Source organism: Pyrus communis, chromosome 5 (assembly GCF_041283825.1).
Source record: "Pyrus communis isolate YQ-2024b chromosome 5, ASM4128382v1, whole genome shotgun sequence".
Taxonomy (NCBI): Eukaryota; Viridiplantae; Streptophyta; class Magnoliopsida; order Rosales; family Rosaceae; genus Pyrus; species Pyrus communis.
Genome location: NC_142569.1, coordinates 33,414,558 through 33,435,660, shown reverse-complemented (window position 1 = coordinate 33,435,660; position 21,103 = coordinate 33,414,558). Strand labels below are relative to the sequence as shown.

At 37.2% G+C, this 21,103-nt stretch overlaps 2 protein-coding genes and 1 pseudogene across 3 annotated transcripts in view; 2 read left to right on the top strand and 1 right to left on the bottom strand.

The window, feature by feature from the left end:
• LOC137724403 (uncharacterized) overlaps window positions 1-21,103 on the bottom strand; it is a 35,812-nt gene that overhangs the window by 405 nt on the left and 14,304 nt on the right. Inside the window, exons 9-10 of the mRNA XM_088693470.1 lie at window positions 464-552; window positions 16-139 (exon numbers count right to left, since the gene is read on the bottom strand). The gene's annotated coding sequence lies outside the window, so the exon portion shown is untranslated. The remainder of the gene's footprint in view (window positions 1-15; window positions 140-463; window positions 553-21,103) is intronic.
• Window positions 13,121-19,714, top strand: LOC148697186 (disease resistance protein Roq1-like). 2 transcript variants are annotated; one of them, XM_088695031.1, is made up of 6 exons: window positions 13,122-13,964; window positions 14,057-15,135; window positions 15,237-15,512; window positions 15,602-16,693; window positions 16,772-17,510; window positions 18,703-19,714. In XM_088695031.1, the coding sequence occupies exons 2-5, from the start codon at window positions 14,227-14,229 to the stop codon at window positions 17,453-17,455; spliced, it is 2,961 nt and encodes a 986-aa protein (XP_088551157.1). In that variant the 5' UTR covers window positions 13,122-13,964; window positions 14,057-14,226; the 3' UTR covers window positions 17,456-17,510; window positions 18,703-19,714. The 2 variants fall into 2 exon arrangements, with proteins under 2 accessions (XP_088551156.1, XP_088551157.1); XM_088695030.1 differs by having other exon boundaries at window positions 13,121-13,964; window positions 15,602-17,510.
• Window positions 18,257-19,714, top strand: LOC148697187 (THO complex subunit 7A pseudogene; annotated as a pseudogene).

Sequence of the window (21,103 nt, the reverse complement as noted above, 5' to 3'; positions counted from 1 at the left end):
ACATAATCTGCTTACTTGTCACGTTCGGCGTGGTTATCGTCGCTCCAGCCGGCACGGTTAACCACCTTAGTCATGCTGGTGTAGGCATACACCATCTGGGGTCCGGCTCTCCAAGCCCTGCCCAAATATGTGCCACTGCCTGTCCCATTAATTATATGTTACATTATTAGTCACCAACCATCAAAAGTTCAAAACCATGACTCATAGACAAACAAAAAGATTAACTACATATATCTTAGTTAATCCACCCAAACTTTGTTTTAAGGGGGGGAACAATCAGGTGGAATCCACTGTTTATATGGTGAGACTCACATAATCCACTCTATCATTGTCGTTCCTATACATTCTTCATAAATTATATGAAAATTATGGTGAAAACAGATAACCCGCACACATCTATATTAGCATGACTTAACACTTGAGCGTAAATAGACTAAATATAAACATTTAGAAAAGAACAAACCTGTTCGCGAAACATAGGCGAATCATCAAGCTTTCTGGAATACGTGTTTTTAAGGATATAGAGATCGTCTTCTCATCTTCCATGCAAACCTGCCCCAAAAACCACTATACTCAATACTAATGAAAATCTCAAGGACCAACAAAGAATATTGGAATTTCTTGAACCAAAAACGATTTACAAAATTTCTTAATCTCACAACTAATATTGGTCTTAATAGAAATTCAGAACTTTGATCAGATTATAGGATTTTGAAAAATAGTCAATACCATCTGAAACAAAATTCCACATTTCTCAGAAAATTATGAAAACAATCTTGTTTGAGTTACATGAATTTTCCTAGTATTCAAAGAGCATGTAAATTTTCCTAGCATCCAAATAACAGGTATGGTCAAAAGCTCAAAGTTCAAACAAACAATTAAAACCATATCCTCAAATATGTGGTTGGAATGAAAAGATTTAGGGGGGAATTGAAATTTGAAAAGTTCGATCCACCCATTACAACCCCTGGCAATAAACTAAATCCCACGCCTACTCAAAAGACACATAGCAGAAAATTACTCAATTTCAAAATCCAAATCAGAAAATAAAACCTTAATAATCCTGCAATTCTGACCAACACACCACAACTAAAATCAGTGAACTGTTTACATTAAAACATATGAAATTACAACCCATTTGATAGAAGATTAAGATTTCATTGTTTTAACAGAAACACTGAAAAATGAACATTTCACAGCGAAGAACTAATTTCTCATTATTTAAAAATTAGTCATCAAATTTCATAAATAAATAAATAAACCCAAAAGAAAGCAAAAAAGTTGGAACCTTCGGGTGAGCAAGTAGACAAAGCAATGTCTCGTATCAAAATCCTTTCTTCCTCCGGCGAAAGCTCTGTGCTGCCGCTGCACCCAACCACGAATCAGAGAAGAAGTAGAGGGTTGAGTATGGGGAGGAGAGAGTTCCACTGCGAGAGAGAAAGAAGAGAGAGAGTGTGCATTTAACAATTTAAGCATGATCTGATGGATTTTTAAGAATGAAATTTTACCATAACGAACTTTTCTTAACAAATTTGTAATCTTTTCCTCTCAGCCAAACACAAAATCTAAAGATCCTTCATATTTTCTTCCCTTAGTTTCGGGTTTCGACCTAAAACCCTAATTTGAACCAAAATGCATAGAACGAGGAAGAACATCGGATCTACTACTAACCTTCGTTCTAATCATTCTCTTTGAACTCGTTCTCCAACGCTTTATCGATCATGTCGGCGAAGCTGCCTTCTTTGGGCTTGGAGAGCGAGACACTGGACTCGGTGGGCGTTGGCGTTAAGGAGGAGATCTGAGTCAGTAACCGAGTCGTCAGTAGCAGTGATCCCTACTCCTCAGTCTCTCTCTCTCTCTCTCTCTCTCTCTCTCTCTCTCTCTGTCGCTCTGTCTCCCTCACCCTCTCTCTCTATCTCTATCTCAGAAGCGGCATGGCCTCCCATCCCCGAAACCCTCACCGAATGACAACACCGTTTCTCTCTCCATCTCCCTCTCTTTGCGCCAAGCCACCCAATCCATCCCAAACCCTACGGGCAAAATTACTCTCCTAACTTTTGATAATTACCTTCCAACCCAGCCAGAGATACGATGGTGTTGATTTAAATAAAGCAAAATCGAGAGCCAATCATTTAACTGTAGCTAAGCTACAGTAAAATCCCTCCTCTCAACTTTAGAATATACTAGAAAATAAGCCCGCATTATGCTGCGCGAAATTAGTGTACTAATAGTAACTAAATGAATAAAAAACATTTATCTAAATAAATTCAACATAATAATGAATAAACAGAGGGATGTATAAGTGAATGAAGTTGATAAGATAAGTAACTTGTTTTTTATATAGATTTAAGCAAGCTGATATGAAAAGGAATTGAACATTTTTTATTTTAAAGATGCGGTCACAAAAAATGCTTTATTTCCGTTATAAACAGTAGAAACAGAAGCAAAATGCAGTTTACACATATTTTGCCCTTGTAGTGAAGATAGGGAAATATATGTTACAGAGGAACACAAATGATAGAAAGTGTTTTGTACTTGTTTAAGTAGGAAATTTGTGAAGGCAAAAGTTTAAAGCAACAAATAGAAGGGTTGTTTGTATAAGCCATATAAAAAACATAAGCAACATGCAGTTTACACATATATTCTCCCTGTAGTAAAAGTGGCAAAATACATGTCCTGCAGGTGAGGTATATGTTTGAGCACTTAACAGAAAACATAAAAAGTGTTGTGTTTTTGTTCTAGCAGCGAAGTTTTTCAACCACAGATTTTCAAACCAAAAAACATGCAGAACATTTTGTAGCACTCAATGATGGAGATTACGGTTCATTTCTTCTGAGAGCGGACATCTTCCACACTATAGGAAAAAAAATAGAAATAATATTTTAAGAAACGTTGTTACCATGGAAACTATTTAGGTGTGTGGGTGGAAAACAAATTGTAGTTTACCTTTCTTTTCAACTTTTTGCTTGAGATTTTGTCTTGCGCACGGCAATCGGCACTTTGTCGGTGGATTCAATTTTGGGGACAACCAGATTGTGGAATTGACCAGTAATTGTAGCAAAATTGGTTGTATCTGTTTGCTCGTTGTGACGTTTGTTTGTTGCTGTGAATGAAGGGAAAATTTATGAGGTTAGATAGAAATGTGATAGTTATGGAAAACTGGGTGAAACAATGGTGCAAAGAGATTGGTTGATAGTTTTTTATTAGCAGCAAAACATACAACCAAGAGTAATCTTTACCTGTCAGATTTGTTGGCTTCATCAGTGAACAACACTCTCTTTGAGGTTTTGGTCGGTTCAATTGGTTGGGGTCGTTGTTGTAGTAGCTGGGAGGGCGTCAACGGAGCGGGGGTTATTTGGCTCACAACTTGTTTTCCTGCGGTGGTAGTCGGTGTTTGTGGCTTGATTGAGGCAATCGTTGGGCGAAGCTACCTTCTTTGGGCTTGGAGAGCGAGACACTGGACTCGATGGGCGTTGGCGTTGAGGAGGAGATCTGAGTAAGTACCTTCCAACCCTACAGACAAAATTACTCTCCTAACTTTTTGATAATTACCTTCCAACCCAGCCAGAGATATGATGGTACTAATGTAAATAAAGCAAAATTGAGAGCCAATCATTTGACTGTAGCTAAGCTACAGTCAAATCCCCCTCAATTTTAGAATAGACTAGAAAATATGCCCGCGCGTTGCTGCGGGACTTGAATGCATCAACTTGAACTGCATGAATAAGACACATTTTACTTGAATAAATTCAACACAATTATGAATAAACAGAGAGATAGATGAGTGAATGGGGCCAGACCAACCAAAAAAAGATTCTATTAACATGATTTTCCACCCAACTATAAACATGAGCTTTATAACAGCATAATCAATATCATTTCAATCCAACCAAAAGAAACTGAATGTATGTCATAAGTTTGTTAACACAGAGAAAATGTATCATATTTCATGACTAATCAAAAGCTTACAAATGTCAGGTAAGAACATCCATAAGTTCAAATGCAAGAATGCAAATGAAAACAATTCACTCCATTGTGTTCAGCAAGGGAATAAAAAGTGACGAAAATAGTATGATAGTGATTCGTACCTTTAACTTGATCTGATGGCAAGACATTGAATGTTGACTGAACAAAATTTTGCAAGTAATGAGGTTGCGTAAAAACTTTCACCTGAAAAGTTAAACCCACCATTATATGAAGGTAAATAAGAAAATCCAATCCAATAATCATAGCAATCTGAGAAGTGTATTTTAGTTTATAGAGAACATGCATGTATTTTCTAACAGCGAAAGCATGAGCAAATATGATTGGGCAGAAAAATGAGAGCAAAAAATCCAAACCTCAAGAATATGATTGTATTACAGAAAATATGATTGGGTTGTACTCGATCAAATGGGGACTTGAGATTTTGGTAACTGTGTAGAAGAAAAAGAACACCAATGTAACATTCCTAGAAACTAACCCTCAAACCCATCCAAATCAGATCAACTAAACAACCAAATTAGCCCAATCAATAACCCTAAATTTACTCAACCAAATTTACCCAATCAATAATCCTTAAGGATAAGATTATTTTTAACTATACACAAATTCACATGCTAGTCATTTGATACATTTAACTAATTTTGCAAGTTATATTTCTGTAAATGGGAATGAAAATGTAACTTATGGTCTTATACTTTAAGAACCAATACACATCTCATGTGGGAGTCTCAAAAGTTGTTTCATTTATTTCATTCCAAAGAAATTTTTGTTCAGACAGATATTCGAACAAAATACTCACTAATTGACACTCACTTAAATACTTTAGAGAACTCACGTTTCTCTACCTGAAAAGGAGTTCAGGGATATGAAAAAACTACTTAATACCAAAAGCATAAACCAAACTCAATCCACTCAATAACTAAACTAACAATATTTTCAACAATTTATCAAAAACACCATCAAATTAAACATCTTTAAACCATAAAAACCAACGGAACAAACCATATAATTAATGAGTGGTGAGCGCAGACTTTCTAGTATTCAGGGCACCAATTATCCTAACAGAGAACGTGTTTTGGTCCTCCTCCTTTGCCATTTCCTCCTCATCCCCTGAATCCTCATCACCTGCACGTTCCAACGTCGCCTTGAGGTATTCAGGGCACCAATTATCCTAACAGAGAACGCATTTTGGTCCTCCTCCTTTGCCATTTCCTCCTCATCCCCTGAATCCTCATCACCTGCACGTTCCAACGTCGTCTTGAGAAGCACCTTAGCAAATATCAGGGAGGAAAAACTAATTAATTTTTTTAAAACAAATATTAGTGCACTATAGAAATACATCATCTATGATAAGCAAACACGTGAATGCCTGAAAACACTAAAAGTCTAATATATCCTTGCATTTCTATTTGAATTCAGAGTACGTGGAAATCACATCAACAAATCAAATTAGTAAATTACTCAGCTAAAAGCCTTTTTTTTCAACAAAAACGCGGAAGGCAAGCCTGAGTCCTAATAATCCAAAATCACGTCAAATGGAGGAAAATGATATATCAGAATTGAATAATCATATACTAATAGAAATTTTTTCCTAAATTTATCTAATCATAGAAATAAAAAAAATTAGATCAAGAAAACCAAGAGCCAGATACAATTTTGATGCAAAGAAATCAAAGTTAGAATACCAAGAGCCAGATTATGCTATTAAATCAGAGAAAACTGAGATGCAATGGAATATATACAAATCTAATCCAAGAAAGCAAACCAAAACCCATACTGTCTGAGAGAAATTGGGATAGAACATCGTAGAGAGAAAGCAAGAGGAGAGATATACTTCGCTCTGGTTGGAATTGCTAGCGATGAATGTTTGGAGAGAAGCTTTACCTTTCACTCGCTTTTGATTCTTGTAGCCACAACAAACACATCACTTGTGACAGTTTCCAAAGGGAATTTCGAATTCAAAATTCAACAACCTAAACCATAATTAACTCACAATTTAGTTCCATCAATATGATAGACATACCAAACTGTCAACAAACTAACAAAAGTAAACATAAACGTCCCTAGAAATAGCCCAACAGTAGGATTATGTAGTCCGACTGTGCTGAACTAAATAAGAAAAAATTAAAGTGATCAAAGCTAATCTAGAGCTTTCTCCGCTCCCAAACACGGCAAGAATCAGAACGTGCAACGGCAATTTCAAGAAATTCACAAAAAGAGAGAGGGATAGAGTGGTACAAACCTCAGATTGATTGGCCTCGATCCTTTGGATTCCCTCATTATCGTAGCAGAAATCGACAAAAGCATATATACAATGACATTTTATCAGCTACTGGTTGGACCACGTTTATTACCTGCCATAAACGGAGAAACAATTTGGTATAAGAATCTGATAAGAATCTCATTCCACAAAACTTCTTCAGTGTTGGCCTAAACAACTGCAAGCAAAAAAATCCTCAAGATACATACTTTCATCCAAATCATCCACCACCATTAACAAAACCACACCCTATATCTTCCTTTAGCAAGATTAAAAGAGTGAACTTATCACCCAAATAAAATAAGTAGATTAACGAATATGAGTTAAAAAGTGGAGGAAAGCAAAAACCAATCAAACAACGACTTGTCAAATGAATAAAACAACAAATATAGATATCTGAATCAAAGTTTTTTTTTTTTTTTTTTTGTCAAATGAAGACTTAAATTTCACTCAACATTGTTTCTAATCGCAGCTTCCTCTCTACCTGTAAAACATGATTGTCTTAGCCAAACATACATTTTGATCATGCAGAATCGAGATGGAGACGTTATCTTCTAACAACAGAAATGGAAGTTCAGAATATTATTGAATCATCAAATGTTGAAATTACCAATCAAATACAGATAAACCACCACCAGCAACCAAAACAGTTTTTTTTTTTTTTTTAAATGAAATTATACACGTCTTGCAGCAACCAGTTCTTTTGAACTGCGCGTCTGTTAAAGAAACATGAGTACAAATATATTATAGAGAGGCAACAATCACTAAATTTCTAACATCACCAGAATTCACAACATTAAGCATGTAGGAAAACTATTTCATTTCATTTTAATTTTAGGTGACACAATTGATGCAAGAGAGGGTCGAGCAAGTAGCATGCCATCAAGAATAAAGGAAGACATTTAGGACGGAACAATTATAAGTTTCTGTAAACCGTTAAATTTATGCTTCGTGGGTATACCAGAATATCTGCGTGCAATGAAAGTACGGCAATTAAGCAGAGAAATCAGTTTATAATCCCTAAATATTGGAAAGAAAGAATCTTTGAAAGGGAAGCGTCCGGGTGGCATACAGAGATTTTTATTATAAGAAAAATGTAACCTTAATCCCATATTAAGCAGTGAAATCACTTCAGAGATTTTTTAACAAATACACATACATATTAAAGAACAACTTGCCATGTTGAACAGAACAAATGATTGATCAACTTAAGGAGTGTGTCTGGGAATGCTTTGGTAAGGCTAAATGCGTTTCTAGATACCAAAATTTGAGCAGAAATAACTAAAAGTGTTATTGAATAAAATTAAATTGCAGTATCAATATACTTCAATATAAACCATTTACCCTAAAAAGACACCACAACCATGAATAGAATTAAAGTGTAAGCGAACTAATATTTTGTACAATAAATATATAAGGGATATTCATAAAGTCTCCCACGTTTCCAAAACGAAAACGCTGCAAATCCAAGATATATGGCCAATTAATTGTTCAACCGGTAATAGATCGCTGGATATAAGACAATTACCTATTTAGTGAGCTGTTGGACCTATTTAGAGAGTCACTGGAATGAAATGAAGCCAACTCTGCAACAGAGAAACAAACGAAAAAGTCAAAATCCAGAAATCCAAGTTCAACTCAATCAAATATAATAACCAATGAAAGTTGCAAACTGCAAATTCTTGCAATGTAGACAAAGAAATTTGTTTCTCACCTATGTTGCTCCCTTCTTGTGATCCAAATTTGAAGATGGCCAATGGGGAGGGGCAGTTATAAGTGTCATCCTCTTTGTTTCTCCTATCCCTGCATTGTCGACCAAAACAACATCAAACCAAGTGCATAACAATCCAATGTAATGCTCAAAAAATTTGAGCTCCAAACAAAGTCACAGGTCAGGAATCACCTAACCGATCATAACACCATTCGCAAATATGAAAAACATAAACAATTAAGTCAGCAAAATGATATGCCATCCCTTTCATACAAATACATATTGCAATTCATATATGCCACATTATTCACAAACAATTACAAATCGAGAAACAATTAAATCATCATCATGAATCACAGTGTAACATGAACACCATCAATTAGAAAAGACAGAGCTACATGGCAATAAACATACAGAGATTAAACATATATAGAGGAACTGCTTCAGATCATTCCCAAAAGCAATCTTCCGCAGAATACAAAAGAGCGGTTGATCTCTGATCTAATTGCAGACACAATCTGCAGAATCGACTTCAATGGAATTTGAACTTGTGAAATGTGGGGTGGAGACCTGAATGTAACAAATTGGTGTTAAGTGGATAATTCCAAACATATAAAATTTAGACCATCACACCCGAACGCAAACAGAACAATTAAATAAAGAATCGAACGCATACTAATTAGACAAATAAGTGAACTTTCCCATGCCGAGATCCGAAAGGCCAACAGAAATCTCTCATTACACCACTGAAGACAAAACTTAAAAGACAAAACTTATAAATAATCAAAATTAGGTGAACCAAATGAAGAGAACATAACCCTTGTAACCAATCGGGAAAAGATGCTTTTAAATCCCAGAAAAAAAAAATTAAGAGGAGTTTTTAGAAAACCATCATTTCAATTATTTTACAGTCTTACATTTGGGATTAAATAGAAAATATAACAAAATGCCAACTTTCTCAAAAAAGAATTACAACTATTTTTACAAATTTCCATCACCCAACACTGAAAAATGAGAATCACAAAGGAAAAAAGAACGGAACACGCAAGAACCGAACCGTTAAAAATAACACGTACCCATTTCAAAGACCCAAAATCCTGCAAGGACCAAAAAATCCCAGAAAACATCAGCACTCCCTGCAAAACCCCAAAATCAGAAGATTAGAAAAAGAACCCAAAATCAGTGGCATGGTCCTCGTTTCTCCATTAATCAATAGCTAATGACCTAATGAAAAAGAACCCAATACAGACCTAATGAAAAAGAACCCAAAACAGACAGCTAAAATTATGGAAAGTGCTTATAAAGCTCATGAATAAGTTTCAGAGCCTGCATAGAAATGGTATAGCGCAGAGAACAACAGACAATAAAACTATGGACGGTATAACCTAAATCCGATATGTTGCATTCCACACACACACACATATGTCTACATATACATAAATGACTCAGAGGGACTAACACCACACACATAACATATACATACATACTTAATTTTTCAGACAATAATACTTCACAACATAAGTTGCAAGTTGGGACTATTTCGTTGACTCAAAAGAAATTGATGGGTTAGAAAAAGTAAAAATAAATACAAAGACAGATGTTCTTATGTCGTTCTCCTCTTACGTTGACAAAACACACACACACCTGTGTTTTAATGCTCCAATACTCAATGAGAAGGCACCAGGCAAGAAGAAGCTCAAGACTGGAAAAAAGCTTCCAAAGAGAACAATCTATAAAGCAGAGCACAAAAATTAGACAAAACCCAAAAACTAAACAGTAAAAAAAAAACCACTAAAATGAAAGGAAAAAACAAATAAATAAATAAATTTGCACAAATCATAGCTTGTACCCTATCATATCCAAGTTGTCGTATATCCTCGAGCCTTTGCGTTCATATGTGCTTCCTCAATTTTAGTGTAAACCCCCAAAATAAATTACAAATATTCTGGAAATGGTAAAATGAACTGCAAATCCGTCAATCATTTCCCAAAATAAACTACAAATCACAAAATTACCTACTCCAAATCGGCCGGAGAACTCACCCGGAAACCAAGGCTTTTCTGGGCTTAAAATTTCCTTCGAATTGGGACCAAATTCACGGTTTTTCAGCTAGAGGTCGTTGTGCTTCGTAGTTTCTGAGAGAGAGAATTGAAGAGATTTCTAAGGGCTTGGTGGTTTTTGAGCTCGTTGGTGATTTCTGAGAGAAAAGGCGAGGAGAGAAAATGGAGATGGAAGCAGAGTCGAGGCTATGTCGTAGAAGCAGAATCGCTGGCTTGCACGATCATCAAGCACGACCGCACACGCATAACCCCTTACCTATCGAAACACTATTTCAGAACTCTCGATCCTCTTCGAATAGATCGAACGATTCTAGAGACAGAGAAAGGAGGAGTAAGACGACGGAGGCGAGAGAAGGGAGACGGCAGCGAGAGGAGGATAGGATGGAGGCGAGACCGTCGTTCTCGCGGTCTCCTTCTCTCTCCATCTTTATCTCAGAGGCGGCATGCCTCCTGTCTGTCCTACAATCCCCTCACCATCGATCCCAATCAGTCCCGACAATTAAGATAACAAAAGTACCCTCCAAACTTTTAATCCGGACCGTCCGATCTTAACCCTAGATGGGCATTCCCATCATTTGAACACCCAAAGGGCCGGGCACATCAACAATTGAGGTAAACCCAGCAAACACAGCCTAAAACGAACTAACCCAGCCGCCTTCACCCTAGTGGCAAGCTTGTAAATAAACTGAAATGTGTTCGAAAACACTGTTCATTTCTACAGTGCAATTTTGCCAGCTTCTTTAGACTAAAGTAATAACTAAAAAATGCAACCCATGCTACCCGCGAGTTACTGCGAGATAAAGAATTGTAAGAAATATTATGTTTGAAAAATATAAAAGATTGCTCATTGTGATATAAGATTAATAATATTTACATTGAAAACATTCAAAAGATGTTCAGGTACTAAAGATTAAATCGATAAAGCCGACGTACAAAAAATCCTAGCTCAACAGAATACAACTTTTCGGCAAAGAATTGACTAAACCAAAAATTAAACACAACTTTTAGGAAGAGAGAGAGTGTGCATTTAACAATTTAAGCATGATCAGTAGCAGTGATCCCTACTCCTCAGTCTCCCTCTCTCTGTCGCCCTGTCTCCCTCACCCTCTCTCTCTATCTCTATATCAGAGGCGGCATGGCCTCCCATCCCCGAAACCCTCACCGAATGACAACACCGTTTCGCTCTCCATCTCCCTCTCTTTGCGCTAAGCCACCCAATCCATCCCAAACCCTACGAGCAAAATTACTCTCCTAACTTTTGATAATTACCTTCCAACCCAGCCAGAGATATGATGGTGTTGATTTAAATAAAGCAAAATCGAGAGCCAATCGTTTTAACTGTAGCTAAGCTACAGTCAAATCCCTCGTCAACTTTAGAATAGATAACTAGAAAAGGTTACCCGAACGTTGCTGCAGAATAAAATATTGTAAGAAAGATTATGTTTGAATGATGTAAAAAATTGCTCATTATGATAGAAGATTAATAATATTTACATTGAAAACATTAGAAAGATGTTCACGTACCAAAGATTAAATCGATAAAACCAACGTACAAAAAATCGTAGCTCAACGGAATACAACTTTTCAGCGAAGAATTGACTAAACCAAAAACCAAACACATGAAAATCAAACTTTGAGAACCAATTCTCTTCCCAAGCTTCAAAATCAAATTCAATCAACCTAATACACTGACAAATCAATAATATCAAAATCAGCTTGGAGGAGTTAACTGTTGGAAGCCCCTACGCATCCCATACAACACCTTGCCCTTCATGTTTGTGTTCATTTACAATCTCGTACATATTAAAGTATTTCAATTCCAAACTTATACATCTTTGAAATATTTTAATTTTATATATTTACTTACTATTTTATTTTAATATCACACATTTGCCTCAATTTCTATTAGTTTCTTTGTTATTTGTTAATAGGAAGTTTGTCATTGGCCTCACAAATTGTGTCGCGTGATTCAAAACAAATCAAATAATTTTTAATTATACAATGAGCCCAACTCTCCTTCTCAAACAACTTTTCAGCAAGTCTTTCTTCGACGTCAATTCTGAAAAATTGAATTAAAAAAGTTTACTAAGATCCTCGTGGCGTTCTTCAGCTGATGAACACCGAAGCTGTTCTGGCTTCTCTCTTCTTCTTCCATTTTTTTTTTTCGGCATTTCCTGAAGTTGCAAGCTTTTTTTGAGTTCTCTCTTGAGGGCACACGACGTTCACATAGGCAGATAACAAAGAATCTAACAGAAATTAAGGGGAATGTATAACATTGAAATGAAATAATAGGTAAATGGATGAGATTGAAATGTTTAAAGATGTTATATGAGGTTGCAATTGAACACAAACTTGAAGGGGAAAAATGTAATTTACCCACATTTTTTTTAGTAGTTGTTTGGCTATGTAACACAAGTTGGCAATTGCGTCAGCACAAATATGGAAGCTACTATTGCCACGTAATTACTTAAAGACTAACTTAACAGATGTTTTAACGGTTGTACGAAATTGAAATAAAATAATAACTAAATGTATGTGATTGAAATGTTTTAGAGTAAATTATAAAAATAGTCCATCAACTTTAACTCAATTAGAGCAATGTTCCCTCACCTAAAAATATATGACCAATTGTCCCTTAACTCATTGAAACGTGTAGCTACGATCATTTTCGTCAAATCCCTTTGAACTTCCGTCAAAATGAGTTACGTGTCACACATGTAAGATTGAATTAAGGGCAAATATGAAAAACCAAATGAGAAAAATTGTAGAAATGACCCCTCAACTTTTATCCAATTGTATCAAAAGTTCTTTCAGCATGACTCATCTTGACGGAATTCTGACGAAATTGACGAAAAATACTATAGCTAATGTTTTCTACAATTGAATTAAAGTTAAGGATATATTGTCACAATTTTCTCAATATTTTAAAATTGTTAAATGAGATTGTAATTTCACGCAATCTAAGAGGGTAATGCAATATATCCATAAAATAAAGAAGAAAAAATAATTAGCAGCATATACTTTGATGTGTTGAATCTGTCCAATCTGACTAACAAAAGTTATAAAAACCTCTTTCTCTCTTATTTCAGTTTTCATCTAAAGTGCCTAAACCACCCATAAATTAAAGAAGAAAAAAGAATTGGCAGCATGTGCTTTGATACGTTGAATCTGTTCCACCTGACTAGCAAAAGTAAAAAAAACCTCTCTCCTATTTCAGTTTCTGACCTGACGCACCTAAACCAACTGGAAATTTCCTCATCCCTTACCCGAAGCTAACCCGTCTCTACCGCCCTTTTTATGTTGATTGGTTTGGTGTTTCTTCGTCCCTTACCCGACGCTAACCTGTCTCTACCGCCCTTTTGATGTTGATTGGTTTGGTGTTTCTTCGTTTAAAGGAAAACGAAAAAGAAGTTGTCAGTGACTCGGTAGTTAATTTCTGGAGGAAATAATAGAGAGGAAGGACCGATGGAGTACCTCCGCATCTGTTCCTGCAGCTCGCAGATGGAGATATGATGTGTTTTTAAGTTTCAGGGGTGAAGACATCCGCAAGAGTTTCATAGACCATCTCTATGATAAATTACAGTGGCGTGCAATCAAAGCTTTCAAGGATGACCAAAGACTTGAAAAGGGGACAAGTATCTCTCCTGAGCTTCATAGAGCAATCAAAGAATCTCAGTATGCTATCATTGTTTTTTTGGCCAAACTATGCCTCTTCAACTTGGTGCTTAGATGAACTTTCAACGATTTTCGAATCCATGCGAGCGAGGAAGGCAATTCTTCCAATATTTTACAACGTCGATCCCTCTGATGTACGACATCAAAGGGGCACTTTTGCGGAAGCCTTCAGAAAGCATGAAGAAGACATTAAGATAAACAAATTCATGCTGGATAGATGGAGATACATTTTGAGGACCGTGAGTAATCTTGTTGGGTGGCCTTCAAGCGATAGGTAAGAAAGTTAACATGAGCAATATCTACTCGGATGTTGTGTTCCTTTTACCTCCTTTGCTGATTATTTTATCTACTTTTGATTTCTTGAAGGTTTGAAGCTGAGCTTATTAAAGAGGTTGTCGAAGTCGTATGGAAAAAGGTGCATCCTACTCACACTCTCAGACTCAACAGAGAACTTAGTCGGACTTGATTCTAGACTGAGCGTCATAGGCAGCCTTGCATATACTAGAAATATTGCTTGCTTTACAGCGATATGGGGGATGGGTGGGATCGGCAAGACAACACTTGCTAGACTATATTATGAGAGATTTTCCCATCATTTTGAAGTTAGTTGCTTTATTGCAAATATCAGAGAGCGTTCTTCGAAATTTGGTTTAGCCCACCTACAAAATCAACTTCTTTCCCTGATTTTGGAGGAAAAAACCACACAAGTTTGGGATGTATATAGTGGAAGTACTATGACGAAGAACCTTTTATCTAATAGAAAGGTCCTTCTCATTCTTGATGATGTTGATAAATTGAACCAGCTAGAAATATTGGCTGGAAAGGTGGATTGGTTTGGTCCGGGAAGCAGAATCATCGTCACAACAAGAGATGAGCGTTTGCTAATCGAGCATGGTATAGTTAAAAGATATGAGGTTTTGGGACTGAATGATGATCAAGCTCTTCATCTCTTTAGTTTGAAAGCCTTCAAAACAGATCAGCCAGAAGAAGATTATGTGGAGCTGTGTAAGTGTTTCGTTAATTATGCTAGAGGTCATCCCTTAGCTCTTTTGGTCCTGGGATCATCTTTGTATAAAAGAGAGAGAGATGCCTGGACTAGTGCGCTGGATAAGCTAAAGAAAGCTCCTAACGCAGAAATTTTTGAAACTCTGAAAATAAGTTATGATGGCCTTGATAAGATTGAGAAGAGAGTTTTTCTTGATGTTGCATGTTTCCATATTGGGAATGACAAGGAACGAGTAACTGAAATACTAGAAAATTGTGGCTTAAGTGGTCGCATTGTGATAGATGTTCTCATTGAGAAATCTCTTTTAAGTATTTTGGATGGGTATGTGATGATGCATGATTTGACACAAGAAATGGGATGGGAAATTGTTCGACGAGAAGAGCCCGGTAGTAGGTTGTGGCTTCATAAGGACATATTTGACGTATTCATGAACAATACGGTAAGTATGAGAAATATGCATTCTGGATAGCAGCCAAATTTGTTTGAATATGTATAAAACTTGCTTATGAAATTAACCTTCCCTTTCTTCTTGTTTATTAGGGAACAGAAGCAATTGAAGGCATTGTCTTACGCTTGCCTGAATTAGAACAAGTTCAGTGGAATCCTGAAAGCTTCACTAAGATAAGTAAACTAAAGTTTCTCCAACTCCATAATTTGAACCTTTCTGTTGGCCCCGAATATCTTTCGAATGCATTGAGAGTGCTTGATTGGAGTCGGTATCCTTCAAAATCCCTCCCACCAACTTTTCAACCTGATGAACTTTCAGAACTTAGTCTGCATCGTAGCAAAATTGATCGGCTTTGGAGTGGAATAAAGGTAAGAGATTTGATAAAAAGCCATTATACAATTTGTTGTTTATTTGTATTTTCAAGCTAATGATTTATCATCTTTTATGTTTTGTACAGTACATGTCCTGCTTGAAACATATCGATCTTAGTTACTCTCAAAACTTGATCGCGACCCCAGATTTTACAGGTGTTCGAAATCTTGAGCGTCTGGTGCTTGAATCTTGTACGAATTTAGATGAGATTCACCTATCCCTTGCAGTTCTTAAAAGCCTTAAAGTTTTGAATTTTAGAAACTGTAATGGTATTGAGAGTCTTCCAAGTGTGCTAGAAATGGAATCTCTTGAAGTTTTTATTCTTTCTGGCTGCTCAAAACTGAAAATGATTCCTGAATTCGGGGGAAACATGAAAAATTTAAGGATTCTTTCTTTAGATGGGACTGCTATTCAGGAAATACCTTCTTCGATTGATCATCTGATTGGGCTTATTTCGTTGGATCTCAAAGATTGTAAAAGTCTGTTATGTCTTCATACTGCCATTTGTAGTCTGAAGTCTCTTAAAAATCTCAGCGTGTCTGGATGCTCAAAACTTGACACAATTCCGGAAAATTGGGAGGAAATGGAGTGCTTGGAGGAGCTTGATTTGAGTGGAACTGCGATAAGAGAGCCACCATCATCTCTCTTTCGTATGAAGAGTCTCAAAGTACTATCTCTACGTGGATGTAAAGGGCCTCCGCCTAAATTGTGGCATTTGTTCCTCCAGTTTTCCTTATTTTCAACCAAAAACCCTGACCGTATGGGTTTGGTTTTGACTTCTTCAGATTATTTGTTTTCTTTGAGTAAACTAGATCTAAGCGACTGCAATCTTGTTGAAGGAGCAATCCCAGATGATATCGGTTGTTTGTCCTCTCTAGAGGACTTAAATCTTCGGGGTAATGATTTCGTTAGCCTTCCTGCAAGCATTAGGTGGCTTGATAATCTCAAGTTTTTGAACTTGAAGAGTTGCAAAAGTCTTCAAGAATTACCAGACCTCCCATCAAATGAAGAATTAACTGTAACAACTGACGACTGTACTTGCTTAAATTTGTTGCCACATTCACCAAATATAAGTAGATTAAGGTGGTTTTTTTTAAGAGCAATAAATTGCTACAGATTGATTGGCAATGAAGGGAAGAATAACATGATATTTTTGATGTTACATCAATTCCTTCAGGTACTCTCTCTCTCTCTCTCTCTCTCTCTCTCTCTCTCTCAACTTGTTTTCATTAATATAATTGTTTCTATGTTACAGGGAACCCCTCCTTTCGTCGTCCACAGTTTCAATATTGTAGCTCCAGGAAGTGAAATGCCAGAATGGTTCGATAATCAAAGAGTGGGAGATTCGTTAGTTGTAATGGTGCATGATGATGTACATCCAACTAAAGGCAAGTTGATGGGTTTTGCTTTATGCGCTGTTTTTGGACCTCAAAACCCAGCTGCCCTTGAACTTGATTGTGAATGTCATGCATGCGGAATTAAATGTCTTTCGATAGTAGACGGATTGATGAACACCTCTTTGCTTGTGAATGGGGTTTATTATCATAAAGCTGGCAAGGTTCAGTCAGATCACCTTTGGTTACTCTATCTTTCTTTTAAACGTCGTGATCCTAATAATTATTGGAAAGGTTACTTCGATGAATTTGAGTTTTCATTCAAGACCTTTTGTTCGGGAACGGAAACCAAGTGTTTGAAGTTGAAGAAGTGTGGGGTGCGCACGGTGTACGAACAAGATGCAGAAGACCTCAACACCCTCTACAATAGCATTTCCCTTTACGAGCCTATGGACGACCCTCATTGTGCTCTCCCCAAATCGGCAGACGTGCAAAGTGCCCTTAATATGAAGCAAACAACTGAACATTTTGGTGGTGCAGGATCAAGTGGAAGCTCATCAGTCTCTGCTAAGGAATCACTTACCAAGAGCTTGAAATACGACTAATCGTCTTGTGCCAATTTAATCATCCAGTTTCTCCAAAAGAAGTGCTTTATAAAGGGTAATATGCTTTCTCAGAAAACCTCCTAGTTGCAATTAGTCCTGTATTGAATTTCAGTAAACCTCTGCCTCATTACCTGTTAACTCGTTCTGGTGTCCAAAATAAAGCAGCTTCCTTTAACAAACAGAAATTCATTGACAGAATCCTTACGCAGTATTTTATTGGATCACGAAACTAAAGCCACTGAGAGAGAAAATCATCTATGTTATTAGAAGTATGCGAAACAATGTGGACAATAGAAGATCCTCTAAATCTTTTCCTTTAGCTCTTGGAAATATGATGCGTTCATGGTGTTTTCGTGCTTTAGCATTTTTCTCCGTGGAGACTTTAAATTTTTTGGTATACAACCTTTTCTGTCAATGCTCAAACTCAGAGTTCTCAAACTATTTTCGACATTGCAGTATGCACTGTTCTAAAAATCTGTCTAGAACCGCCTACACCATAAGCGGCTGACCACCATCCCGATTAATCTCAAGGCGTTTGAAAAATTAAGAAAGGTCACATAAACCTGCCTAGCCGCCCACCTAATCTCCACGGCACCCACCTAACCCGTCTAGACTTATCTAGGCACTCATCTAGACTCATCTAGGCACCACGCTTTGGTCGCAACACTTACTTAGATAGAAAATATATAATTTTCATTTTGCATTGTATTATTTCAGTATTTGTAAGATACTTGTTAAATACTTGGATGAATAGTCATTAAATAATTGTTTGTTTCTATGTTTTCAATATGTTTTAATACTTTATAGTATATATATATATATATGTCATTTTATTTTGCAATTTATGCACAATATAATTATGTATTTTTTCTATGTATAAGTAGACATTTATATTTTTATGTTATATAAAATTAAAAATCCGCTTAAACCTTGCTTAGGTGTTAGGCCCCAACTAGCTGCCCGATAAACTTTTAGCGTCTTTTAGAACTTTGACAGTATGCAGAAAATTACGTAACAAGCGAATTATATAACAGTTCTACTTGTTGGAACCTGCAGGATATTTATTGTAAGGCCGAGTCCTTTTCTGGTTTGCCACTTTTTTCTTCTTTCCCTCTAGAATTTGGTTCTCGTCTCTTGAATTAAAATAGGAATATAAATGCTTCTGGTTTTTAGTGACAAATGTGGTTTCTGTCCCAAATATAATATAAAGCCCTTTTAACAAAATAAACATTCTTGATCCGGTGTAGCGGTGTTCTGACGTGAAGCTCATCCGACCGTCCAATCAACCTCGAGCAAACCCAACAAACATCTTCCTTTGCCGTTGGATTCCACAAACAGAAGCTGGATCCTCCGCTATGAACGGGATTTTTCTTTCTGGAGATTAGATTAGGGTTTGTCAAATTCGAAATCGAATTTCCTCCGGACTCATAATCTGTGGTCAGTTCCGATGCTGGCGAAAGGAAGAAAAGCTTCAGGGCGAGGAGAGGCCGTGGCGGCGAACTACGCGTTCGGACCGCTCGAAGATGACGTCATCATCAAACACAGACTTCTCACTCGGACCACAACCACGAGAGGCGAACCGCCGTTGAAGAAGCTCCAGAAGAAGTTTACATCCCTGTTCGTCGAGCTCGACAAGAACGATGACAACTTCGCCGACTGCGACAAGCTCGCCAAAGCTTTCCTCCAACACGTTCGAGATTCCGCTCCTAAAGAGCAAGGCGGTCGTGGATGCGAATCTCCGGGAGAAGCACAATTTCGATGAGCTGAGGGAGGAGATTAACCGGCAGATTGTGCAAGCGAAGACTGACATTGAGATGCTGAAGAAGCAGCTCGAGGATAGTAAGATCGAAAGACGGCATAAGGAGGAGTGTGAGTCGATCAGGAAATTGATTGCTACCCAGCCGCCGAGGTCCGAGACGCTCAAGATCATATCCGATTTGGAGAAGGAGATTGCGGCATTGGATGCAGAGAACACCACGAGTTCGCGGACGCTGGAGCCGAGGAAGAAGCAGTTTGCTCTGCTCCTGCATGTGGTATGTGAGCTATATTGAATTCCCGATATGTTGTGTGCATTAAGCGGTAGAATTAGAACGCTTGAAGAAAGTAGTGTAATTTTCGGGTGTATTAGAATGCAATGCATCTCCCGATTTCCCTGTATATTAATGACTGTAGTTGTATCTGTATTTGCTTTAGAGTGATGGATTTAACTATCACTATTGGTAATTCAATCAAGGTAAAGATTGTCGGGTTCTCTCTCAATTCTAGTTTTCAGATTTGAGTTGATTGAGATTATTTGAGTTTGTGTGAAAAACGGAAAAGAAAAGAAAAGATTAATGGAGTTTATATTTGCTATTTCATATTTGCCTTACGGTTTTTTTGTAGATGTGAAAGAAGTCTTTCTTTGTCATGAAATGAATGAGTCTTGAGATTTCTCAAGTGTTTATGGGGTAAGTTAATGATTACAGTTACGAAAAATGTGAGAGTCTCAGAGATTTAGGGAGATGTTGAGAGTGAAAACAACACCGACAATTTCATGAGACGATATTTCTTTAGATTGTTTTGGATTATCAGTTGGGTATTGAATTGGGTGTCTTAAGGTTTCCTTGTTCACGCAAATACTCATTGCATGGTTTGCTTGGTACCACTTTAGCAAATCAACTAATTGCCAACCCGAAGCTACCGGAAATGAGCGCAATTTTCGTTGTTTCAATTTGATAGATCAAGTTTAGTACTTTCACAATGGGGGAAGAAGCCCTCATTACAATTCGAACCGACCAAATGATGGGATCCCCAAATGTGATTGATTTTAATTTGTTGCATACTCGGATATCTTTGATTGTGAATTATCTTGTAATTACGAAGGTTGAAGGAGATAATGCTATTACAAACTGTTCTGCACATGCAACACCAATCTCAGCTTGAACCAAACGGATGAGGACCAAAATGACGGACCTCAATAGAACCAATCCAAACCCCTACCTTGAGACACAAGGACAGGAAACCTCACAACGATGATGAATCTTGCTTTTAGCTTCAGCGTCTGGCTTTCATCTGCTATCAAAATCGAACTTGCGTATCAAACAATTCCCTACAATTAGTCCAAGCCAAACCAATTCAAACCGTTCCCTACAATCAGTCCAAGCCAAACCAATTCAAACCGTTCCCTACAATTAGTCCGAGCCAAATCGATCATGCGTATCAAACATGCCCGTAAAGTTCAATCGAGATGCCAAACCTTCTATCCATCCTGGTCATACAACATTGATTCAAGGAATTGAAAATTAATATGCTTATTTCCATGTCCTGTTCAATGCCATTAGCTCCTAGGCACTCATTGAAGGGGTCATGAATTTCAATTTGGAAAGCTTTCCATTATTTGTAGTGCGTGTGCCATTCAAATTGTTAGGTAGATGTCAAAGATCGCAAGGTAAGTGAATTTGACCATTCTATCACTAACGGGTCCGTTGTAAATTTAGTTAAAAGGACTCCACGAAGAAGAACGCCGGAGCTCCCCGAGCTCCGATCAACCCCAAAACCTATCAAAACCTAGACATATTATATACCAAATTGAAGCTAAGGAGGAGAGGAGTAGAAATATACCAATGTTTGGCCCTTCCGTGGCCGGGAAGTGGCCGAAAAACGGCTCAA